Source organism: Elephas maximus, chromosome 11 (genome assembly GCF_024166365.1).
Source record: "Elephas maximus indicus isolate mEleMax1 chromosome 11, mEleMax1 primary haplotype, whole genome shotgun sequence".
In the NCBI taxonomy this organism is placed as follows: domain Eukaryota; kingdom Metazoa; phylum Chordata; class Mammalia; order Proboscidea; family Elephantidae; genus Elephas; species Elephas maximus.
In genome coordinates, this window is record NC_064829.1 from 99853043 (window position 1) to 99879238 (window position 26196).

The following is a 26196-nucleotide window of genomic DNA, read 5'->3' on the forward strand; positions in this document are numbered from 1 at the left end:
GCATTAAGTGGGATTTGGGGTGGGGAGGTGGATGAGGCCAGGCCAGGCTCAGGAGCTGGGCTCTGTCCTGGGGGTGCTGGGGAGCCATGGGAGGGTATTGAACAAGGAAGGGCAGGTCAACTCTGGGGTCATGTGTAGAAGGGACTAGAGAGGAGAGACTGGAGGCTGGGAGACCAGAGAGGAGGCTAGGTGGAGGCTAGGTCCAGGGGGAGAGGACGAGGCCTGAGCCAGGGTTGTGGGGACAACTGGAGGCAAGGAGGCCACCCTGTTCTCCCTGACCAGGAGGCAGTGCCCCCTACTCACTAGCCCCCCGCTTTGATCTCTGCTGCCTGCGCCCCAGGCCCCCATTTTCCCAGCCCACACCTCCAGTCCATAAAACAGGTCAGAGCGGGCACTGCTTTGGTCCAGGCGGGGGTGGGCAAACAGGTTCTGAGACCCGAGAGCAGCCTGGGGCATAGGCAGGGTGGCACAGGCCCCCATCTGCGGGTGCCCAGTCGGAGGAAGCCATTCTCTGATTGTCCTTCCAGGAGCTCTCGAGGCAGCCAGTCCCCTCCCTGCCCCCCCTGTTGACGGAGGGAGGCTGTTAGCTTTGCCCGCAGCTTCAGAGCGGGCGGAGTGGCCCATGGACCTACCTGAGGGCTGGGCTGGTGGCCCTGCTGCAGCAAGTAAGTGGCTGGCTGGCGTGGGGGGTCAGTGCTGAGCAGCGAGCAGTGGGTTAACAGGGCGGGCCCCAGTGACGACTTGGGAAAGTTGGCTTGTGTGGCTGAATCTCCACCTTGGGGCAGGGGCGGGAGGGAAGGAGCAAGCAAACATTGATTAAGTACCTACTGTGTGCCCACCTAAGCAGCCCTGGTGGTGAAGTAATTCAGCACTTGACTACTACCCCAAAGCTCCGAGATTCAAACTCATCCAGCGGCTTCTTGGGAGAAAAGATGTGGCAGTCCGCTTCTGTAAAGATTACAGTCTAGAAAACCCTTTGGGGCAATTCTACTCTATCCAGCTGGTTTGGTTCACTTCGGTTCGGTGTGCCCACCCTTCTGTACACCTTGTCCTGTTTCTCTGGGGAGGCCAGACGGTGAGAGCAAAAGCCTTTGCACGCACTATTCCCCGGCCTGGAACTGCCTTCCCCAGTTACCTGCAGGTTCATCCCTCACATTATTCAGATCTCAAACCAAATGTTACCTTACTTCACAGAAGACAGCTGCCCTGTGACACTCTCTCCCTTTTTCTGCTTTGCTTTTCTTCACAGCACTGACATCTATTTGTCAGTTTAGTCTCAGTCTCCGCCACGGGAATGTGAGCAGCGCTTTGGTCTCTTTCATTCACTCTGCGATTCCCAGTCCCTAGAGCAGTGCCATCCAGTAGAAGCTAATATGCACCACATCTGTAATTTTCAATTTTTTAGTAGTCGCGTTTTTTAAAAAAGTAAAAAGGAACTGGCAAAATAAATGGCAATCATGCATTTTATTTAATCCACTATACCCAAAATAGTACCCTTTCAGCCTATAATCAGTACAGCAAATGAGATTATTTCACATTCTTTTATTCATACCAAGTCTTCAAGAGCTGGTGTGTATTTTACACTAACAGCATCTCAGTTTGCACTCTCCGCAGTGGCAAGTAGCTGCCGTATCGGGCAACATAGCTCTAGAACAATGGCTGGCACATAGTAGGAATGCAATAATTATTATTTGAATGACTGGGAGAATGCAGACCAAGTGGGTATAAAAGCTGCTTTGGGAGGAAGGCACTGGGTTACCCCTACTGAGACTCCTCAGGGGGTGTTGTGACGATGTGGTGCAGCCTTAAAGCTGGGACAGGGTGAGCGCTCCACAAATGGTAGTGATTTCAAAACCAAACTGCTCCTCAAAGCAAAACATTCCTGTTCTCGCTTTTCCCAAACGGGAAAATTGAGGCCTTGAAAGTCTTTGGCCAAAGGCCACACGCCTAGAAGTGGTAGAACCATCTAGACTGTGTTATAAGCACCCTCTGATGGCTCTCAATCTGATGTGAGGGCAGCTCTCCCACCCTTTGTTCAGTCTGAAAGGGGAGACAGGGCTCCCACCCTCTGGGAAAACCCAGTCTAAAGGGGGAGGGAGGTCCCCCACCTTTAGAAGAGCCCAGTCTAAAGAAGGAGGTAGGGCTCCCACCCTCTAGGAGAGCCCAGTCTGATGGGAGAGGCAGGGCTCCTACCATCTGGGAGAGCCCAGTCTAAAGGAGGAGGCAGGGCTCCCATCTTTGGGAGAGTCCAGTCTAATGGGGGAGGCAGGGTCCCTTTCTTAGAGGCTCCCAGCTGTCAGCAGCAGAGCCAGCTTCTTTTCCCAAGGCCCCACGCCCCAGGCCTGACTCTGGCCTCAGGAGGCTTTCCAGATAGGAATTCCAAGGCAGAGACCAGGCTGCGGAAACCAGAGGGCTGCCTGGCCAGGCTAAACTTCTCCTGCACCAGCAGAGGGCGTGCAGACACTGAGGAACCCGCAGGCAAGAACTGAAACAGCTTCAGGAGGCTCTGAGGAGAGAGAGGAACACACCCAAAGGGGGAGATGGAGACAGAGAAGGGCAGGAGGGGAAAAAGTCAGAGAGACGGCTGGAGGAAGGAAAGAGAAGGCTTGGGCAGAGGAGAGTCACTGAGAGATGGGAAGAGAAGAGAGAAGAAGGGGAGACAGGGAAGCAAATGAGGGCAAGAGACCTGGAGAGGCAAGACACAGGCGAGACAGACTGGGCGAATGAATGAGAGAAAGCCATCTAGAAGAGGCAGGGACAGAGACACAGAGAGAGACATCAAGGGAGGGTATAGATGAGTTCTGATCCTCAGAGCCCGTGGGATCGGGTACAGGGAGAAGATAAGACTTAAGGGAAAGCCCCTGGCACAGGCCCTGGCATCTCCCCTATCTGTGGGTTCCTGCCCCTCTTCTAGGCCAAACCTAGAAGCATGGGTTCAAGCCAGAGGGATGCCCAGTTTAGCTCACTGAAGAACCTCTGAAGAGTTAGAGGGATGAGAAAGAGGCTCATATGTTCAACAGGTGGCCTTGGGCAAGTCTGTAACTTCTCTGTGCCTCGGTGTCCTCATCTGTAAAGTAGGGCTAATAGTACTGACTACCCACATGGTGGGATGAGTTAATCCATGTGAAACGCCCAGAACAGGACTGACACCTGCTAAGTGCCGGCAGGAGCTTTCTGGATTTTACATCATTCCTTCCCTAGGAGGGAGGTAACACCATTCCCATTCTCCAGAGGAGGAAACGGGCTCAAGGAGGTCAAGTCCCTTGCCTCAGATGCCACCCCTTGTCTGAGGCAGAGCCCAGATGGCCCGGATGGGCCCAGCCCCACAGGTTTCTGAGGCCAGGACAGGCGTGCATCTATTGAGCACCTACTATCTGCAGGCACTGTGGATACAGCAGTGGCCAGAACAGACCCCATGACATAAGAGCTTCACATACACAGACCGAACCCATCTTACCTTCACCTTGTTGGCTGCCATTGAGTTGATTTTCAACTCACAGAGACTACATGTGACAGAGTAGGACTGCCCTCATAGGATTTCCAAAGCTGTAATCTTTATGGGAACAGATCACCAGGTCTTTTCTCCCACAGAGCTGCTGGTGGGTTCAAACCACCAGCCTTTCAGTTAGCAGCCCAGCGCTTAACTGTTGCTCCACCAGGGCACCAGGGCTCTTCACCCCCACTTTACCGGTGGGGAAACTGAGACTCTGAGAGGGGAAGTGGTTTATCCCAGCGGTGGAGCTGGGCTCCAAGCGCAAGTCGGTCTGACACCCCCCACCGCACACCCTGCCTGGATCACCCCATCCCCCTGCTACTAGGGCCCCTGGCCATGGGCCCCAATAATGCCAGCCTCTCCTTGGGTTTGCAGGGAAGAGCACGACCGGCCCCCCCACCCCACTTCGGGCTGGGAGACCGGAGATGCGCCCAGCTAGATCGATCTGAGCTGCCTGGCGTTATCGGATTGTTCCTGGCTGGGGATGGGGGAGGGCTTCACCCAGGGCTCCTCCCAGAATCCTCTCTTCTCCACCCTCCCCTGCCCCAGCCCCCTTGGAGCACTGCCTGGGAGGCTGGGAAGTCGAGGAGGAAAGCGTGATCTCAGAGCCTTAGCTGAGCTCCTTAGTGGTGGATTGGAGGGGTCACAAAGGATAGGGCTTAGATAGCCAGGAGTAAGGGGGAGGGGGTAGAGGGGCACTTACAGAACTGCAGGATGGGGCCCTTAGGTCGCTGCCCCCACCCCAAACTTCCTACTGTTCCCACCAACCCCAACTCCAGTGGCTCCAAATGAGTTCCCTCCCTGCTGCTGGGGGGCAGGGCGCCAAGAAGACCCAGGTCCGGGGCTCACTCCTCCCCTCTTCTCCCCTCTCCCTCTTCCTGACTGGTGGGTTGGGCCCTCTTGTCTCTTCAGTGTACCTCCAGGACCATCCCGAGGAGGGGAGCCTGGGGACGCCACTGAGCTTAGAGGAGCAAATACTCAACTCCACGTTTGAAGCTTGTGACCCCCAAAGGACAGGTGGGAGGGAAGGATACATGAAAGCTCTGGGGGTGGGACAGGGGAGCCACTGAGAGAGGCCTGGGGCTAGGGCCCCTTGAAGGGGATCCTGTTGGAACAAAATGCATGATTGTGGGGAGTTTCAGGAAGGAAGTGGATAAGGGGGTGGGTGCCTTTCAGGACACTGTGGGAAGGAATGAACTGGGGGACACAGATGGAAGAGGGGGGTCCAGGGGCCTAGAAGGGGGAAGGCGGGCAGCGAATATTTGAGGTGCCCAGTGGGGCAGGACAGGAGCCATTTCCAGATGACAAAGCTGACCAAGGGGCAGGGGAGGAACTCATCCAAGGTATCTCAGTCTGGCAGTCTGGCAGCGGGACAGGGGTGCCGCCTCCCAAGCCACCGCCTGTTCCTATTCTCAACTACCCCTGGTTCCCTCACATGTGCCCTGCCCATAGGCATTGTGGCTGTGACCCATGTGGTGGCCTACCTGGAGACTGTGACGGGACGGGGCCCCCGGGATGCGTGCCTCCAAACACTGGCCCGCAGCCTGGACCCCAGCGGGGAGGGCCCTCAGGCCACCGTGGACCTGGACACCTTCCTGGCTGTCATGCGAGACTGGATTGCCGCCTGTCAGCTGGATGGGTGGGTCCCCACACTGGTACCTTCCCCGCCCCCAAGTCCTTCATCAGATCTGACCTTTCACCTGCTCACTACAGCCAGCACACTATGGGCCCAGGGACCTACTGTGTTTGGAATGAGGCTGAGGAAGAAAGAAAAGTGAAGAGATGGGGTTGGGGGGAGGCCTGAGGAGGAAGTGCCTGGGAGGGGAGCTGAGGGGATCTGGAGCCAGGAATAAAAGGGCTAGGGCCCCTTGGAGGGGGTCCTGCTAGAACAAAGTGCAGGAAGAGGTGTGAGGTGGACAGATGCCACTTGCCCTCCCTCCTCCTCCACACCCAGTCCTTGCCCCTCCTGCTTTTCCATCTGGCTCCAGGCACTACCATCTGGTCTCACCTTCCTCCCCACGGTGCCTGCTGTACCTGACTTGGTCCCCTCCCCCACCACCTGCCATCCCCCTGCCATGGCTGCTTGGGACTGGGGGGGTAGTGGCTGTAGGGGGGCTCTAAGCCTCATCCCTTTGATACAGGGGATTAGAGCTGGAAGAGGAGACCGCCTTCGAAGGGGCCCTGACCCCCCAGCAACAGCCATCTGGTGAGATTGCTATATATAGAATGAAGCAGGCAGGCCCAGGGTCAGACAGTGGGCGGACTTCCCACCCTGGGCGGAGTAGAGGATAGGGTGGAACCCTGGAAGTGCACTAGCCTGAAGCTCTGAGTTTGGCTTTCTAGGGCCCTCTATGGCTGCCTTCCTCCTCCCTCTAGCCCTTTCCTAAATGTTTTGGGGTTTTCTCCTCAGAAGGTTGTTTCCAACTCCTCCTCCTCCACCAACCCTACTATCACAGCCCGTGTGGCCCAGCCACCCCTGACATCACCTCCAGCCGGCTCCCCCTTACTCTCAGGTCCCTTGGGCCTGGCTGCAGTTCCAGGGATATACCAGGCACCTTCCACCGCGTCCTCACCTTTCCATCTTCCTCATCCTTCACACCCTGGGCAAAGGGGTGACTCCTCAAGGAAGCCCTCTAGGACCCCTACTCCAAGGTTCATTCACAGATCTGTGTGCCTTTCCTGTAGATCCCGTGACCCCGGAAGTCTGAGTATCTGATTAGTTACTGCCCTGGGGTTTTGTTTGACTCTGCTCACCACGTACCTCCAGGACCTCAAACATAGGAGGCACTCAGTAAAACAGGGTTCATGTTGTATTTCTCCTGCATTACAAAATAGAAGGGGGAAAAAAAACAGCTTTTATGATATTCCTTTGAACCTGCTCCAGTCAACCTTGGCGAGGTGGGTGCTTTGAGGAGGGTGGGCAGGTCAGCTCTGGTGGGAGAGAGACCCCTCTGGGGCCTTATTGGGTGCAGACAAGGCTATAGGGTGAGACTGGAGGCAGGGACTCTGGGTAGGAGGACGGGGTGATGATCCAGGGGAGCCAGGGGCGACTGTAGGGACAGAGAGGAGGGGCGGGCAGATAGACTCAGGGGCAGGGGGACGGGTTGGGGGCTGCCTGGCTGAGGGGTGAGAACTGAAGGGTGAATGGTGGGGCCAAACCTAAGGGTGGAAGCTGGGAGGAGGGGTTGGTGAGACACCGCCCATTGTTGGGTATTGGACAAGATGAGTGTGGGGGACAGGGATTAGCCAAGAGATCCCACCTGGGCTCCATGTACAGACCAGTAAGAGGCCTTTATACTGGTGCAGCCAAGGAGCAGATCAGGTCACAGAAATGGAAATGCGAGTGGAAGCCAGAGGATGATGAACCCCAGAGCCTGGGCACCCCAACATGACATTTAAGGTCACAGGGAACCCAACGTTCCGTCTGTCTCCCTTTTTCCAGGATGCCCAGAAGCTGAAGAGTTGGCCAACCTGGAGAGCTTCGGAGGCGAAGAAGACCCCAGACCAGAGCTGTACCTATCCTCAGGGCCCCCTCTATCCCTCTCCCTCCCCACCATATCCTCAGCCTGCCAGCCTGTGAGGGCTTGGGGCCCTTGGGGAAAGTGGGTGCAGGACAGGGCTTTGCCCTAGCTTTCTCTTTCTCAACAAGAGAGATGTCCACACACACACACACACACACCTACCCAGCCTAGGATGGCAAGCAAGGCCTGCGGTAGTGACCCCAGCCCTTCTCTGTCCCCAGGCCAGCCACAGCTGACCTGCTAAGCAGCCTGGAGGACCTGGAGCTCAGCAACCGGCGGCTGGCAGGAGAGAATGCCAAGCTCCAGCGGAGCGTGGAGACGGCAGAAGAGGGCACTGCGCGCCTCAGCGAGGAGATCACGGCCCTGCGCAAGCAGCTTCGCAGGTGGGGGCCCCATCCACCCTCCCGGCCCTCATCCTCCTTCCAGCACCCGGAGGTGCTCTCTGCGCCTGCTTTGTCAGTGCCTTCTGCTCTGTGTCTTTGTCGCTGCGTGTTCCTTGCTTCACTTTTCTTTTTCTTTTGTGGCTCTTTGGTTCTTGTCTCCCAGCCTCTCTGTTTTAGTCTGTCTGCTCCTCCATCCCATTGGCCTAGTCCTTTCCCTGTGTCTGTCTTCATGTTGGCCATGGTATCTCTATTTTAATCTCTCTCTGGGTCTGACCCTCTCTTTACAGGTCTTTGTACCCAGCTCTCAGGTCTCTGTACCCCTCTCTCTGGGTCTCTTTCCTCCTGTCTCTCTGTGTCTCTGTCCCCCACTCTCTCTGGGTCTTTGTTCTCCCTCTCTATGGGTCTCTTTCCCGCTCTCTCCAGGTCTCTGTCCCCCTACCCAGGTTCCTATCCCCCCTCTCTCTGGGCCTCTGTCCCCTCCCCGGACTTCTCTGTTGCTTCTGTCTCTCTGTGTGCATCTTTCTCTCTGCATCTCTGCCTTCCTCTCTCTCATATGTCCCATCTGCCCCTGCCCTCTCAGTGCCCAGCAGGCTCTGCAGTTTGCCAAGGCTGTGGATGAGGAGCTGGAGGACCTGAAGACTCTGGCCAAGAGCCTGGAGGAGCAGAATCGCAGCCTTCTCGCCCAGGCCCGGCAGACGGTGGGTCTCGGACAAGGACAACACTGGTGCCCTCTTCACCCCTCTGTCCTGGGGTCTGAGCTGCAGAGCTGAACTCTGGCATGTGAGGGGCAGGAGCCACCCTGGCTTCCTCCCTGACCCCGGACCTCACTTGCCCCAGACTTTCCCAGGTCTACCTGCCACTCCTCTTGTGACAAAGGGGACAGCGGGAACCATCAGGGCTCCACCGACCCATCCCCACAGCCACAGCCCTGTTCCCCAACGTCCCAGGGGTGAGAGAAGGCCAACGGGGGCAAAGAGGCTGGAGACTAAGGTCCTGTCTTCTTTCTGGGGTCGGTCAGGAGAAGGAGCAGCAGCACCTGGTGGCCAAGATGGAGACTCTGCAGGAGGAGGTGAGCTGAGGCCCCGCCCCGCCCCTTCCCACACCCCTCAGAACTTCCCAGGGCCCACCCCTGCTGCCCCCAACAGCTCATAGCAGCCTGGGACCAAACAACCTTAGGCTGGTGGGGCAGACAGTGTGTGAGTGTCCCTGAAGGTCACATCACAGAACGTGAGAACCACCATGGCTGTTGAGAGTGGTGGGACGGGGAGGACTGCAGGGTTCACAGTGAGGCCACCTGTGCAAGCACAGGCCAGTCCCCCCTTTCTGTGCCTCAGTGTCCTCACCTACAAAAGTGGGCATAATGATAATCTCACTCATGGGGCTGCATGAAATTATACGCTTCTAGAGTCTTGGGCACAAGGCAGGACCCATAGGAAGCACCCACTAAAAGTTAGCTTTATTGTTGTTGGGTGCCATCAAGTCAATTCTGACTCATAGCGACCCCATGTGACAGAGTAGAACTGTCCCGTAGGGTTTTCTAGGCTGTAATCTTTATGGAAGTAGATCGCCAGGTCTTTCTCCCACAGAGTTGTTGGTATTGCTTTTATATGTACGTATAAATACGTATTACTCGGAATCGACTCAATAGCACTGAGTTTTTTTTATGTATTATTATTATTTTTTTTTTTTATGGTGAAAGAAACCGAGGCTTTGGCATCAGACAGCCCTGACTTCAGTTCCCACCTTTGCCATTTACCTGATGGGCAACCGTTAGGCAAGTGACTTCTCTCTCAGCCTTAGTTTTAATCTGGGGAGAATGTGCCTGTTCAGTGGGCTTGTCATGGGGATTAAACAAAAGCCCAGGGCCTCGCCTTTAACATGAACAGGCCCTGTTCAATCTCGTCTCTAATTCAAGCCCCTTTCCCATCCATTCCACCTGAGACACAAACATCACCTCGGTTCGTTCTGGGCCAATAGCTTCCTAGTTCAGGAGTAGGTGCTAGGCTAGAGTGGTAAAAGGCTAGTCTTTTGAGGTTGAAACTGAAACTCTTCAGTTGAAGATCCCCTCCCCCAACCCCCAAGGTGGCGTCTAAGGTGCAGGGGATCCACAGAGCACCCTAGTGCTCTAGGAGGCAGCCCATCATTGCTTGGTGTCTTCCTCTGTGCTGTTCACAGGATTAATGTTCCTCGTTCCATCTGTTTCTCGGCCTACATCACCACTCCAGGTTGGTGTCTGCTGAGAGCCTTGCATTGCCTTCTGATCTCTGGGCTTACAGGGCTCACGGCATCTGCAAATGGTGCCCCCTTGCCAGGACCTGGGACCCACAAGACCTGGTGCTCTCTCTCGGCCACTTCTACACCCTTCTTAGGGTGTGGGAGAGGTTTGGCTGCTTTCCTAGGACTCTTAAGGGACAGAGGGGCCTCACTGAGCCCCGTTGCCTCAGCCCCTCATACAGTCATCACTACTCTGTTATTCTCCTGCCTTGGCGAGACTGAGCTGGGAAGGGGACACAGCGCCTCTCAGAGTCCCAAACTTCTCAGGGGTTCTGCAGCTCCACTGCATCAAAGCTAAGCTGGCCAGGCTTGGGGATGGCTCTGGGACCATTTTCACACTCTTGCTCTCCTCTCTGACTCTCCTGCACCCCTCCCCAACTCCACAGAGTCAGGGCAGTGATACAGGTCTGCTGGATCATGTATTTCCCCCAAAATCTCTTTGTCCTACACTAGCACTATGGCTTTTAAATTTAAAACCCAAAAAATTTGCCACTTTTTCCCTGGTTTTTCTGTGAAAATTCTCCCCATGGAACAATGGGAATCTCCAAGCAGAACGGTGGTTGTGGTGGCAAGCATCACGCACATACAGGATGTGACTATTTTTTGTAGAACATCTCGTCATCATTGTTGTTAGTTGCCGTTCACTCATGGCAACCCTGTGAACAGTAGAACGAAATGTCGCCCAGTCCTGCGCCATTCCCGTGATCGGTTTCAGATCAGACCGTTGTGATCCATAGGGTTTTCACTGGCTGATTTTCAGAAGTAGATTGCCAGGCCTTTCTTCCTAGTCTGCCCTAGTCTGGAAGCTCCACTGAAACCTGTCCAGCATCATAGCAACATGCAAGCCTCCAGTGACAGATGGGTGGTAGCTATGCATGAAATACATTGGTGGGGAATTAGACACGGGTCTCCTGCATGGAAGGCAAGAGAGAATTCAACCACTGAACCATGACTGCCCCCACTAGACTGTCTCTTAAGAATGAGAAAAAACTTTGCCTCCAGTTTAGAGCTCATTGCCCAGAATGGCGTCAAATGATCACATCCAAACCAATCCCTGTCCAAGATAACATGGCCACGGATCAGTCGGGAATACTTTCAGCTCTGAGGAACAGAACACCGAGGAAATGGTGGCTTCAATCTTAAGGACACTTGTTTACTTAACAAGAGGCTTTGAAGGAGGTAGTCTCTGGGTTGCTTTGGCAACTCGTTGGCTTGTTGGTTGGCCTGTGGCCTCATGATCACAGATGGCTGCTACAGCTCCCAACTTCATGTTCTCTTTCAAACCAGGAAGACATGAGGAAGAGGGGACCCCAGAAAATACTCCCCATGCAGCTTCCCCTTTTTGCCAGAAGATAAGCCTTCCAGAAGCTTCCCCAGGAGACCCCCCTTACATCTCACTGGAACTGACACCTCAGCCTCAAAGGAGGCCAGGAGAGCTTCCTCCTCAGCCTCTTCAGTGGGAGGCGGATGAGTGAGGGGGAAGAAAGTGGCTGTTGGGTTGGCTAACCAGCTGAGTCTCCCATATCTGCCAAGATTTCGATCTCAATTCACCCCCAGAGCTGGGGCTGGGACTCACCAGCCCTAAGAGTTGGAGAGTGGACCCCAGACAATAGCAGGTTTCTCTTGGCAGAATAATAATTAAGCAGAGTGAATGACCCCTGCCTTGACACCGCTGCGCAGCAGCCCCCATGGGGAGTCAAGTGCCTTGAACAGCACCTGGGACATCCTAGGCGCTCTCAATAAACTGAAGCTATTCTTGGTTCCCTCCACTCCTCCTCTCCCCTCCCTGCAGCTGCCTGCAGAGCATCTATAGATTAAGTTCTCAAATAACAATAGAATATGCTGGAGTAACAAGACACTGGAGACATGGGGTTCAAGGCAACCTTCCAATGAAGAACCTACGGAGGAGCAGGTTCAGGTTACTGCAGAAGAAGGCAGGAGCAGCTGAGTAACCAGGCTCCCTGCCGAGTGGCCCCAAATCCCGGCTGCAAATCCCAACCAGGTGGGCAGATGTTGACACAGCATTCCTGGCCCGTCCTTCCTCCGCCCTTCCGCCCTTCACCTGGCAACCCAGCCCCGCTGAGACAGAGACAGAGAGAGAGTGGCTGATGGAAGACTTGGAGCAGAGCCCAGGCTGGTGGAAGGAAGGAGCTGGCTGTGGTGTCCCCTGGGGTACCAGGTAGAAGGAGGGGTATGGTGAAAAAGCATTCTCAGCCTGCCCCCATGCCCCCAAACACAGTCCCCTGATGACCTCCTCACAGTGCACATACTAGGCTTCTGATGCCCAGAAACTCCACTCTGGGATTTGAGCCATTTTGTTCTCAGGGCCCATGATCTCTCCCCGCCCTACTCCTTTGCCTGGATAACCCTCCTTCTTGAAGACTCAGCCCAGGTGCTGGTCCCTGAGCAGCCTTTTCTGATTGCCCTCCTCAATCCTGGGGGCCCAGGCCAGCCCCAGCAGAGCCTGCCTCTCGCGCTGTTGTAACCAGCTGCTCCAGGTCAGTCTCCATCAAAGAGTCTAGGAGCTACTTGGGGCGAGGGATGAAACCGGCTCTCTTTCCATCCCTGTTGCCACCCAGGGCTATGTCTGGTTCAGAAAGAGAATCTGGGGTTAGAAGTGCTAGATTTGGGATCAGATTTGGGTCTGAGTCCACTCACTCAACATGTGACCTTGACCTTGGCCAAATAGCTTCCTTGCTCCTCAATTTCCTCTGTAAAATTGAGCATCAGAATAAAAATGTGAGTCATTACGTTCTTCCTGAATGGCACAATATGGCATATGTAAGACCACCCATGAAGTCTTCTCGCCAAAAAATCAAGCAAGAGCCTGTTGAGGGCTCTAGAGCTACCCGCCAGTTTAACAAGGAGGATAGAGGGACAAATTGACTCCCCACAAATGCAAGCCGTCAAATCCCAATGTGGGCAGTTCCACAGGACTGATAACCTGGTGGCTTCGACAGATGAAGTGCACAGACAAGTGGTGGTAGTATTAGGAGCACTGCTTGGAAAAAAAAACAAAAAACAAGTAAAGAAACTTAAAAAAAATCAAAGGCTAAACTTTTAAAAAATCAGAGACATTCTGAGTGAAAGTAATGGTGGGCCTTTTTTGCATCCCAATTCAAACAAATTAAATGCAGACAGACCCTTTGTGAGACCAACAGAGAAAAATGAGCACAAACTGGGAATGGGGTCATATTAAGGCATTATTAGGGATTTTATTAATGGTGGTACTGATAATGTGGTCTGACTAAAAAAAGTCCTCAAGTAAGAAATGTGGAATCGTTATAGGTGAAATAATATGATGTCTAGGGTTTGCTTTGAAATAATCTAGTAAAACAAAACAACAAAAAACCTGAAGGATAGAGAGGTAAAGGGTAATGGGGGTACATTATACTGTTCTTTTTACTTTTGTGTATATTAAAAAATAGAGGCACCCTAGTGGCTCAGTGATTAAAGCACTCGGCTGTGAACTGAAAGATTGGAGGTTCAAACCCACCAGCCACTTCACAGGAGAAAGATGTGGCCATCTGCTTCTGTAAAGATTACAGCCTTGGAAGACCAGTGGGGCAGTTCTGCTCTGTCCTATAGGATTTCCATGAGTCAGAATCAATTCAACGGCAACAGTTTATATTAAAAAATATATAATAAGTTTTTTAAATATTTTAAAAGTATGTTATGTGTATGTTTTATATATATATACCCACTGCCATCAATGCTGACTCATAATGACCACATAGGACAGCGTATAATTTGCCCCATAGGGTTTCCAAGGCTGTAAGGCTTTATGGAAGCAGACCACCACATCTTTCTCCCACAGAGCTGCTGGTGGCTTCAAACCACCAGTCTTCTGGTTAGCAGCTGAGTGCTTTAACTACTGCACCACCAAGGCCCCTTTTATACATATACGTATATTAACAACAACAAGCAACATGCATATGCAGAAGAACAAACAACGTATATGTGTGTTGTTTGTTGTTATGTATGCTGTTTGTTGTTAGTTGCTGACCAGTCGATTCCAATTCATCGCAACCCCATGTGTTACCGTAGGTTTTTCTTGACTATGATCTTAAGGAACCTTGGTGGCACAATGGTTGAGAGCTTGGCTGCTAACTAAAAGGCCAGCAATTTAAACCCACCCAGCCACTCTGCAGGAGAAAAGACGTGGTAATCTGCTTCCATAAAGATTGCAGCCTGCAAAATCCTATGGAGCAGTTCTGCTCTGTCATATAGGGTTGCTGTGAGTTGAAATCAACTCAACAGCACACAACGACAATCATAACAGAGGCAGATGGCCAGACCTTTTTTCCGCGGTATGGCTAGGTGGGGTTCCAATTCCCAACCTTCAGGTTAACAGTGGATCACAAACATTTGCATAACCAAGGGACCTTGTTTTATGTATATATTCTAACATTTATCAAACACTCCATGTATCTCTAAGCCAGGCACTATTCTAAATGCTTTGTGCTCATTAGCATTAATCAATATACATTTGCGTATATTACCATCTGTGTGGCCTGGGGCAAGTTGCTCCACCTTTGCCAGGGTTTTCTTTATCTTTAAAATGGGAGAAGAAAAATGAATTACTGCATGCAAAGTGCTCACTAACTGCTAAACCGAAACCAAATCTATTGCCGTTGAGTGGATTCTGACTCATAGCAACCCTATCTATATACGACAGAATAGAATTGCCCCATAGGGTTTCCAAGGCTATGATCTTTACAGAAGCTTCTGTGCAGTGAATTAATATGGCCCTTCTAGCCATGTCTTTGTAACTCCTGCCAAATGCCTGGGTGTGACTATGCCAGTGAGGTACTGTGGCCCACCAAGGGGACTGGATAGCTTGCTAATAATGTAAATGAGGTGCATAGCACCTTTGTTGGGGTAGGACCATGCAAATAAGGTATATGGAACCCTAACGAGGGGATTGGTCAGTTTTGCTGTCCCAAACCAAAAAAAAACCCAAACCCAGTGTTTAATCAATTCCAACTCATAGCGGCCCTATAGTACAGAGTAGAACTGCCCCATAGAGTTTCCAAGGAGTGCCTGTCGGATTCAAACTGCCAACCCTTTGGTTAGCAGCCGTAGCACTTAACCACTACACCACCAAGGTTTCCTTTGCCGTCCCACTAGGCTTAAAATGAGCCATCTCAGAGGTGGGAAGGGGAGACCTTAGGCCACCAAGAAGGAGGAGCCAGGAGTGGAACGCATCCTTTGGCCCTGGTTACCTGTGCTAAGAACCACCTGGGTCTAGGAGACAGCTTAACACCAGAGACAGCAAGAAGCAGCAGCAGAGGAACAGCGTCAGCAGAACTAGGAGATGGTGCGGCGGACTTCCTGGTCCATGGAGGGAAAACGTTGAGCGCCTTCAGGCAGGAGGCTTGCTGGTGGAGTAGGGTGCTTCCAGACACTTGTCAGGGTTAGGCTTGCTGACATACGGAGCCAGAGAGCTGAGTGCCTTCAGGCAGGAGTCCTGCTGGCATAGTGGTGTGCCTCTGGGCACTTATCAGCAGAGCTAAAAGAGCTTTGTAAGACTTGCCTGAGCAGGGAAGAGGCCGAGGGGCCAGAGAGAGGCACACCTATGAGCACAGCTGAGAAGAGGCTGTCCTGATGGAAGAACTGTATCCTGAGTGTTCTTGAACCTGAATTGTAACCTATTACTTCCCTAATAAACCCCATAATCGTGAGTGTTGTCTGTGAGTTCTGTGTGGCCCTTGCAAGGAATTGTGGAACCCAGCAGAGAAGTAGAGAGTGCCATGGGAGGGGACGGCTGGTGTCAGAACTGGTAAAAATGTTGGAAGGAGGCGGCATGTCTGACCTCCACCTCATGGGAATCTGCCACACCCTTCTCCCTCGGAGTGACTGGTGGGTTTGAACTGCCAAACTTTCGGTTACACTGCACCACCAGGGCTCTTTCACTAAGTGTTAGCAGTTGTTTTTAGCTCATTTGAACCCCACAGCAGCTCCATGAGGCAGGTCTCATTATTATCTCCACCTGTACAGCTGAGGCACTGATGCACAGAGAGATGAAAGCCCAGGTCCCACTCAGAAGGCCGGGAGGATTGAATGAACTAAAGCATAGCAAATGCTTCTTCTTGTTGTTAGGTGCCCTTGAGTCATTTTCGACTCATAGCGACCCCGTGTGACAGAGTAGAACTGCTACATAAGATTTTCTAGGCTGTAATCTTTATGGAAGTTACCAGGTCTTTTCTCCCGTGGAGCCACTGGGTGGGTTAGAACTGTTAACCTTTTGATAGCAACCAAAGACTTAACAGTTGCACTACCAGGACTCTTTCAGCCTTGAATATTAGCATCATCATTTGTTGACCCAAACCTGACTGCCCTTCCTTCTTCCAGAATGGGAAGTTACTGGCTGAGCGTGATGGAATGAAGAGGCGGAGTGAGGAGCTGACCACAGAGAAGGAAGCTTTGAAGGTGCTGCCACCACCCATCCACCACCCCCCTATGCCCAGCCACTTCCCCCTCCCTGGGCCATTTTTACCACCTCCAGCTCTGCCACCTGGTGAGAGCAGTCTCCCAGAAAGCCACCCAGGCAGCTAAGCTGGACTCCCAGCTGTCCAGGGCCATGGCCGGAGGGGAGTGGGATGGCCCAGAAGGAGGGCAGGGCAGGCCCCGGAGCATCTGGGCTGGACGGATGGATGCACCCCTTCCTTGGCAGTGGCAGCTGTACGAGTGTGAGTGCCTCATCTGCCAGCGAGAAGCCATCCTCTCTGAGGTGAGGAGGTTGGAGAAGGAGACCAGCCTGCCTCCCAGTGCACCTGCCTGCCCCTGCACCAGCCTGCAAAGAGAAAGCCTGCCTGGACCCAGTCCCTGGAGATCAGTAACCTGGGAGGGTGGGGGCTGGGGATCTGCTAGGATCACCAGCATGACCCGGCTCAGGCTTGTCCCCAGGACCTAAAAGCCCTTGTGGCCAGTGCTCTCCCTCAAGCCTTTGCTCTTCCCCAAGCTCGCACCAGCATCCCACACTACCCTTCCCGGTGTCTCTGGGGGCCGGGCCCAGTCTCAGTCAGCTTTGGGCTTTCCCAGCGCACCCACCATGCAGAGAGCCTGGTCAAGACCCTGGAGGAGTACAAAGCGACCACCCAGGTAACAGCCACCTGTCCCCACCCACGGATGCTGCCCTCACTTGGCCTGGCCCTCCCACTACTCTTTTGCCACCTCTGAGGCTTGCTGCCTCTCCCTCCCTGTGCCTCTTTCTGTCTGCGTGGGTCATTTTTTTGAGTCTCCACATCTCGCTTCTTCCCTCTCTACTGTAGGACTGCGTCTCTCCCGCTCTCTGCCTCTCTCTCTGCCTTGCGTGGTTTCGCTGTTACTCTATCTATCTCTGTCACCCATTCAGTTTCCTCCTCTGTGAGTACCTTCTCCCTGCCTCTTACACAGGTCTGTGTCTGTCTGGCTCATTTTTTTCCCCACTTTTTTTATTGTGGTAAAATATACATGAAATTTACCATTTTACCATTTAAGTGTACAATTCATTGGCATTAAGTACATTCACAGTGTTGTGTAACTGTCACCACTATTTATTTCCAAAACATTTTCATCACCCCAAATGGAATCCCCATACCTGTTAAGCAGTAACTCCCCGTTTCCCCATCTCCTCAGCCCACTAATAAACTCTGGTCTCTGTAATTCTAGATATTTCATACTAGTGGGATCATACAATGCTTATCCTTTTGTGTCTGGCTTCTTTCACTCAGCATTATGTTTCCAAAGCTCATCCATGTCATAGCATGTAGCAGAACTTCATTCCTTTTTATGGCTGAGTGATATCTCATTGTAGGGATATACCACATTTTGTTTATCCATTCATCTGTTGATGCTCACTTGAATTGTTTCCACATTTTGGCTATTACGAATAGTTACGCTATGAATAGAGACCCTGGTGGCACAGCGGTTAAGAGCTACGGCTACTAACCAAAAAGTCAGCAGTTCAAATCCACCAGGTGCTCATTGGAAACCGTACGGGGCAGTTCTACTCTAGGTCACTATGTCTAGGTCACTGTGAGTCTAAATCAACTCAACAGCAATGGGGTTGGTTTGGCTTGGGTTTATGGTAGTTCCATGTTTAACTCTTTGAGAAACCACTGAGCTGTTTTCCACTGCAGCTGCCCCATTTTACAATTTGACCAGCAGTAGGTAAGGGTTCCGATTTCTTCACGTCCTTGCCAACACCCAATGGCATCACTAGAGTTAGTGTCACCCAGTATGGTAACGCATAGTATCGCTCCCCCCACATGCCAATTACCACAATATTGTACCTAAAGTACTGGAAAATTTGACAAAAGCAGCAACTACAAAAACACCAGCAGCAACGCAAACAGTACCTGCTTGTAGCGCCTGCAGATGAAACCATGTGATTTGAAGAGTCATTGTAATTGGGTAATACTGACAGCTCTGACTGGCGCGCGTTAGTAAATTAGCATAGATTTTTAGCCTTGTAGATATATTGATTGATACACGTGAGCTGGGCTTGAAACTGTTTTTTTGTTGTTGTTATAACTAACTACAGGGATATTTTTATAAAAATAATAAATTTCTGTGGAAACACTGCACAAAAATTTTATAGACAGTCATTTTGGTGTCACCCCCTCTGACAGTGTCACCCCCTCTGACAGTGTCACCCGTTGCAGTCCACACCCCCACACTTCCTACTGGCACTGCCAATGCCTGTTATTTTCCATTTTTTTTTATGTTTTTGTTTTTTATAATAGCCATCCTGGTGGAGGTGAAGTGGTATTTGTGGTTTTGATTTGCATTTCCTTAATGACTAATGATGTTGAGCATCTTTTCCTGCCTGGCTACCTCATTTTGATTCTTGTCTCTGCCCCTCTTTGGGAGACAGGCAGCTGTCTTCCTGGGTAGCTCTGTCTCTGGTTTGTCTTTGGTCTCTGAGTCTCTTACACACCCTATGTGTCTGTGTCTCTTGTTTTTCTGTGTGTGTTTATCTGTCTTTGTGCTCTAAATTTTCCTGGCTGTGGTTTATTGCCTGGGTTTCTGTTGCTCTCTGCCCCTCTTTAGCTTTCAAAGTTTCTGTCACTGCTTTCTTCCCCTTGTCCCTTGGCTGTATGAGTCTGGGGGAGCCCAAAGAAGTGGGGAAGTAGAGTGGACCTTGGGAGAGGAGACCAGCAGTGGGGGATGGGCAACAATGGAGAGCCAGGTGCCCCCCTTTGCAGGAGCTGAGGCTGGAGATATCACACCTGGAGGAGCAGCTGAGTCAGACCCACAAGGGGCCAGATGAGTGAGTGGAGGAGTGGAGCCCAGGGGGTAAAAGGAGCAGGAGGGGCTGAGAGCAGGGATACGTCCCCAAATTTCCACCCCCAACCACCCCTCTGCCTCCAGCCCCTCTGTGGGCAGGGCAGAGGCCCCAGAACAGGCTGATGGACAAGAGGTGACAGGCTCAGTGGCAGCCTTCCCTCCTCCTGACTGTGTGGCTAGGCTACCTGAAGGGGCCCAGGTGAGAAGAGTGGGCTGGACCAAGCTGCTGCCATCATCACTGGGCGTGGAGATTGAGGCCATTCAACAGGTGGGCCTGGTACCCTGGGAGCACCCTAGAGGCCACCAAGGCAGAAACTCCCAATGTCTCCTCACTCTGACCCTCACACCCGCCCATCGTTAACTCCCATTGCTGCCAAAGAGGCTCCCACCCTAATCTCAGGGCTTCTTGAATTCTCTCTCTACCTCAGATCCTGACCCAAACCCCATTGCCAAGCCCAAGCCCATGAGGTCCAGCTCTGACCCAGCCCCGATTTTAACCCCTTTCTGTTATCACCCCCAGAATGGTCTCTAATGCACCAAACCCTCCCCTGTTACTGTCTCCCCTAACTCCCCACCCATCCCCACCCCAGCCCTGTGCCACCTCGCATTCTATTCCTGTCTCTACACCTAAGCCCATCTCCTCCCCTCCCAGAAAGAAGACGTGGGCGCTGCGGCAGATCTCTCCAGCCCTCTTTGCGGAGTGTGGGAATGGGAGGAAGTTGATGAGACTGACGAAGAAGCCACCTTTCCAACTGAAGCCCCACCTGGGGGACAGGTGAGCATGAGGGAGGTGAGCACAGGAGTCTGGAGCGGTGAGGGGCCACACCTTTGCTCATTCCCCCATTCGCTGAGCAGATACCAACTGCGAGTCTGCTGTGTGCGGGATACAGAGCCACCAGCCAGCCAGGACGTCACCCCTGCCCTCCAGGAACTGACCAACTGGTCCCACAGGTGAAAGGGAACAAAGCAAATCCACAGATTGCTTTGTGCACTTTGGTTTTGGTTTTTAGAAAACACACTGTCAAGAATCACCTCATTTAAAATTGTGCTGCAGGAGGGAGATCATAAAGGAGCCCTGGTGGCACAACAGTTAAGTGCTTGGGAGAAAGGCCTGGTGATCTGCTCCTGTAAAGATTACAGCCTAGGAAACCCTATGGGGCCGTTCTACTCTGTCACATGGGGTTGCTATGATTCAGAATCAACTCGAGGGCATCCAACAATGACAACAACAGAAAGATCCTAAGTGAACAAGGGTTTGTGGTTTGAATACAAGGCACCTTTAAGAAAAGCCTAGCAAGTTCAAGCTCACTCTGCAATCTTGATGTCAACTGAGGCTATGTTAAGCTATTATTAATTTTCACAGCCATTGCTTTACGAGGATTCTCTGGGTGGTACAAATGGTTAAGCACTGGACCACTAGTGAAAGATTAGCAGTTCAAACCCACCCAGAGATTCCTCAGAAGACAGGCCTGGCAATCTGCTTCTGAAAGGTCATAGCCTTGAAAACCCTGTGGGGCAGTTCTACCCTGCACACATGGGGTCACCATCATTGGGAGCTGAATTGGCAACAAACACAACCATTGCTTTCTGACTTCCATCATTATCTGAACAATGGTTCAACGACATGTGAAACAGCTGAGACAAGTCACCTTCAGTGTCCATCAGGGAAAAGTGAGATTATAATCCATTAGCACCAAAAGAATTCTTTTTTTTTTTTAAGAAAATATTGTTAACAGCTCTGTAAACAATTTTATATTGTTTTGAATTTGCCTTGCACAGTGGTGAGTGAGGGACCTGAGGGCCGTCCAGGGGAGCCACTTGGAGGCAGTTGGGTGCACAAGGCTGAAGCTCAGGGAAATGTTTAGAGTTGTTGGTCGAGGACACAGGCAAGGATGAGAAGTCTCCCGGGGAGAAAATGGAGAGAGGCCTGGGCCTGGTGTCTGGCCCAGAGAAACCAGGCAGATGGTGGGGACTGCCCAAGATTGGGAATCCGGGAGAAGTGGGTTTGGAAGGGAAATGCTGAGCTCCTTTTGGGACAAGGTGAGTGTGACAGACTTGTGGGACATACCAGGGGACCTGGGGGACCAGGTCTCCTGAATACCTCAGGAGTCAAATCAAGAGCAACTGTCCATTTTCTGGCTTCTGCTCATGGGGGTACTGGAGCAATCCTCGGGTGGGTGCCTAAGAGGATGGCAGGTTCTAGAAGCTGATGGATTTGTGTGTGGCTGGAGCCCTGGAGACCACCGTGTATGGGGATCTGGGACTTGGGGGAGAAACATGGATATCAGTAGGGTGGGGGGTGTGGCTGAAGCCCCAGAGAGAGGATCTGAGTGAGAAGAGGCAGGGGAATCACCCAAATGTCCCTGCCCTTTTCTGTCCACAGAGAAACTTCCAGGAAGAATGGAGTGAGCACTCGATGTGGTAAGGAGTTCGTGGCCTCCGGGGACACCCCTCCACCCAGGCTGAGATGCCTAATGCACAGGCATCTAGTGGAGGGGACCTGATGAGGCCTGAGGGAGTCACCCAGTCACTCCATTCGTTCCCCAGGGCTGAGGACCAGGGGGTGGATCAGACCTGGCCCTGCCTTCAGGACCCAGACAGTTCTAGGAGGAGGAGTACCACACACCTGACCCTACCAGGGGGGTGCGGGGTGCTGGGGAGGCTTCCGGGGAGGTGACCCCAAAGTGGAGTCTTGCAGGAGCATGGGTGTACAGGAGACCTCTTGCCAGGCAGGTGGGCAGCTCCCGTGCACAGTTACCCTCTCACAGAACACACCTCTCCCGGGAGCCCTGGGATGCAGGCAACCCAGATGGGGCCTTTCGAGAGCTCCAGTCAGAGAATGGTGGAAGGCTCTGGAATCTGACTGCCTGGGTCCGAACCCCAGCTGTGTGACTTGGGCACTTGGTGTTGGGGCTGATGTCATCCTTCAGCTGCTGATGGGTAAATCCCACTCCTGTGCCTTCGACTGCCAGGAAGCTGTATCCAGGCCTCAGAGGACATAGAAAGCTCTAGATAGCTCTGCCCACCCTCCCCTGGGCCCTGGCCTCGGGGGGCCTCCGGTTTCCTGTGGTGCCTCCCTCTTCCTGCTCCCCCTTTGTGGGCTCCCGGCTGTAACAACTAATGAGGCTGCCTGCCTGGGCCTCTAATTGGACTTGTCTGGGCAGAGCGAGATTGGGCAGGCTGGGGGCTCAGATCTGTGACCTCCGCATGCGTCACCAGAGAATGGCCAGGAGAAGGGGCTGACAGCAGGTGGGCCCTGGTGCTAGGCTAGACTTAACGAATTTCCGGGAGGTGGGGGTGCAGTATGTCTCACAGGTTGAGAAGCTAGGAGGGGGGGGAGGTGGGGTTCCTAGGGCCCTGAAGGTATCTGGGCTGAAGACTTGGACCTTGAGGGGACAGGGGAGGGGGGCTAGATTCCTGGGTCCAGAGTAGAAGTTTCAGGGGATTAGACAGCGTGTCTCTGATTGGAGTGGAGGCCGGAGGACTACAGCCAGGACCCCTCATGGCGGGGGGCAGGTGTCAAGGAAATAGCTGTATCCCTGAGGGTGTTGGGTCTGAAGCTGGTGACTGAAGGGCTGGTCCCTGGTCCCCCAGGAAGGTAGTGGCAGGTGGTGTGGAAGTCCGGGTCTCCAAGGGGCAGCCGGGTCGGACACCTTGAGGCCTGAGTCACTGGAGAGGCACAGCGGGGGCTGTGACAGGGCAAAGGCTGGGGGCCTGCACACCTGAGATCAGTGATTGGGATGGGGATGGGAACTGAAGAGTTGGGATCTTGAGGGAGGAGGTCTGAGCTGGGGTCTAGTCCCCAAAGAAAACCCAGTAAAATGAGACTCATTGGAAATGGTACAAGCTTGCTAGACAAAAAGGGGGACCTGGAGCTTCTTTGCTGCCTTGGGGTCTCAGTGGGTCTGAGTCTCTGGTGTTTGGGGGAATGAGGGAGCTGGGAGCCTCAGTTCCCAGCTGGAGAGTCACCTGGGAAAATCGTAGCAAAGAAAGCAATTTGAGGTGAAGAGGCCCCTCTTACCCTTGGCTGGGTTGGGGGCAAGGGTAGTCACAGACTCTTTTGAGAATCTGGTGGAAAATTCACCTGAAAAAGACACATGCTAACCTGCACAGGAAATTCTGCTGCTTGGGCTGAAGGACACCCCGAGCCCATGCGTGGTCCCCAGGCCCTGCTCAGACGGCCCCCTCCCAGCCCGCAGAGGGCAGTAGGACCAACAGACATGGAGAGTGTTTGCACTGATTGTTGTCTCCTCAGGTTGCCCGTAAGAGAGGAAGAGGAGGAAGCAGAGGCTTCTATCCTGGTAGGCAGTCACTGGGACCCCTCCCTGCTCCCTTTAGCTGCCTCCCCCCCTAGAGGCTGACCAGCTGACGCAGCAGCCTCAGCCCTTCCCCAGCCCCCCCACTCCTCCGAGCAGAGAAAAATCATTTGGCCGAGAAATAACAAGGTGCTCGATGCAGCTAATGAGAACGGAGGGGGAGAAGGGGGGAGGCCTGGAGGCCAGTGGGCGGCCAGGATGTTCCCAGGGGACCCCCAGCTACCCACACACACACACACACACAGGGTAGCATCCGCAGCCCACACAGACACAGCCACACCCCCAGATTGCATCAGTGCACACACACCCACGCCCACGTGCCAGGGAAGGGGATGGCCCTCTGCTTCTACCTGGAACTCCTTCGGGGGCGTGGAGCCTGTCACAGCTTTGCTTCACACACACTGGCCCTTCACTCCTCCCAGCAGCAGTGTGGGTGAGATGGCAATCCCAGTTCTCGGGCCCTGCTTTGGGTGCTGGGACCCTCCAATGGTGTGTGAGCTTACTGGGGGGGGGGGGGTGGGGAATCACAGCAAAGTACCACAAACAGGGTGGCTTTGAACAGCAGGAATGTATTCTCTCACAGTTCTGGAGGCCAGAAGTCCGAAATTAGGGTTGGCTCTGGAGCTTTCTGGGTGCTCCGAGGGAGAAACCATCCCACACCTCTCTCCTGGCTTCCGGTGGCTGCTGGGGTTCCTTGGCTTGTAGACACATCACTCCGATCCCTGCCTGTCTTCCCTGTGACCCTCCCTGTCTGTTCTTTTCATTCTCATTGGATTTGAGGCCCCCACTAATCCAGTAGAGGTCCATAGGTGGTGCAGTTTGCAGTCGAGGGCTAACCTAAAGGTTGGCAGTTTGAACCCACCCTGCAGCACCACGGAAGAAAGGCCTGGTGATCTACTTCTGTAAAGATTGTTGTTGTTAGGTGCCATTGAGTTCATTCTCTGTAAATATTACAGGCAAGAAAATCCTATGGAGCAGTTGTACTCTGTAACACATGGGGTCGCTGTGAGTCAGAGTCGACTTGATGGCAACTGGTTTGGGCTGAACTGAAGGCCAATCCGGTACCCAGTGACTAACACTCGTCCTTTGTTCCCCAGGCGGATCTCCCCATCCCTCTGGGAGCCCCTCACCCTGGAGACATCCCAAAAAGCCCTCCTGAGAGGTAACAGGGCCTGCGGGGCCTGGGAGGGGACTTGGGAATAGGGGAAAAGCCTAGCAGCCATCTCCCCTTCCCTCCTTTCTCTCTAGCAGCCCTGCCGCACCCGAACCCAACCTCCAGCGAGCCCTGGTGCCGGTGCCAGCGACCAAAGAACTGGTCCAGGTCAGGAGGCGGCACCCGCACCAGCTCGGCCTGCCCTTCCTGCAGCCCCAACAGTTCAGGTGTGCCCCAAGGCGCCCGGGGGACGAGGGCAGATTCTGGGGGCGCGGCTGGAAGGCGTGGTCTCCCGGTCCTGCCCTCTGCACGCTTCCCTCCGCCCCCAGGGTCACGCGGCCCCCGCTGGTCCCCGCGCCATTCCTGGGCCTGGTGCTGCTGCTGCTGCTGCTTACCATCCTGCTGCTGGGCCGGTCCCCGCCCCCCACCTGGCCCCACCTCCAGCTCAGCTACCTCCAGGCCCCCCCAGTGTGAGCCTGCTCCCCGCTCCCCAGCAGGTCCGAGTTCAATAAACCCCCCCCGGGGGTTCATTCTCCTGTTACCCCCCGAGCCGTGGCTGTGGCACTTACTTGGGGTTACCCTAATATTAAGACCCGGCTTAGGTGAATTCTCCTTGTTTTTGATGTCTGCCACAGCATTTCTCAAGAACCAAGAAACACAACCAAAAATATAAGTGTTATTCTCCTCACAGAACGAGTCTGGGGTGGGCCATTGTGGGTCCACAGTCCCGGGTCTCCACAGCACCAGGTAAGGGTCTCTGTGACCCTCCTATCCTTACCCTCATGTTCAGGAGGTGCCATAGCTTCATACCTCAAATCTGCCGGAAGGAGGGAACAACAATACAACAAACAAACAATAAAACCTCCCGAAGGACACATCGCTCCTTAGTGTGCGTGTAGGTTCTTATGTTTATTCTTCCCCCCCCTCCCTTTTTTTAAAAATTTGATTTCATTTTTTGGTGAAAATAGACACCACAGGATACAGCATTTCAACAACTTCTACATGTACAATTCAATGACACTGGCCTTTTTATAAAGACAAGAAAACCCTTCCCAGGGCCGCCAGCAGACTTGTATCTCTCCTTGACTAGGAAGGAAACTTTTAGCCTGACCACCCACCCCCAGCTGCAAGGCAGACTGGCAGGGCGTCTCCCCTGGAGCTGGCACCCTACTGCCCAGCATCATCTGGCTTGTTAGCAAGGGTGCATTTTGGGTAGGCAGATAAAGTGTCTTGCCACAGCAACTAATTCAGATGAAAAACACTGCACAGACCAAACAAAACGCAGCTACAGACCACCTGTAGATCACCAGCTTTCCCCTTCTGATGCTCCTGCCTTAGCCTACATTGCCAGGCTATTTGGAAGGGGCTCCTGGATACCCCTTCTCCTCGATCACCCCTCCTTTCCTTGTCTACACCTCAACCCTATCCCATCCAGGTCCTGACTCCGTCTTGCCACTACCCTGTGGGTAGAAGCCTGGGTTGACCCAGTCCTAACTGAATCCTAGGTCAGGAATGGGGAACTTTCCAGCTTCCTCAAAACACACAAAACCAAAAAATCTCACTCTTGTTCACTTTGACCATCTTCACAGTTTTAACTGTGATACAGCATTATGGTAAAATCCGTTCCCCACCACGTGGGGGATGCATGGTCCAGAGGAAGTGGAAATGCTCTTCATAAAATAAGGAAAAGGGATGTAGGGCAGGCATAGAGCACTCATGTCCACTACCATGCAAATGGCAAATGGTGGCAGCAGAACCGGGAGACCGGTGCCAGATGGCATGG

The 26196-nt window shown here is 53.2% G+C and overlaps 1 protein-coding gene across 1 annotated transcript; it reads left to right on the forward strand.

Annotated features, from left to right (window-relative positions):
- Positions 1–622: 622 nt before the first annotated feature.
- KASH5 (KASH domain containing 5) lies at positions 623–25116 on the forward strand. Its single transcript, XM_049901802.1, has 20 exons — positions 623–665; positions 4406–4510; positions 4946–5132; positions 5635–5699; positions 6936–7005; positions 7236–7397; positions 7978–8095; positions 8416–8466; positions 16026–16103; positions 16348–16404; positions 16716–16775; positions 18863–18927; positions 19125–19212; positions 19597–19719; positions 19800–19895; positions 21328–21365; positions 23200–23245; positions 24358–24422; positions 24512–24640; positions 24743–25116. The coding sequence occupies exons 1-20, from the start codon at positions 623–625 to the stop codon at positions 24885–24887; spliced, it is 1791 nt and encodes a 596-aa protein (XP_049757759.1). The 3' UTR covers positions 24888–25116.
- Positions 25117–26196: the final 1080 nt, after the last annotated feature.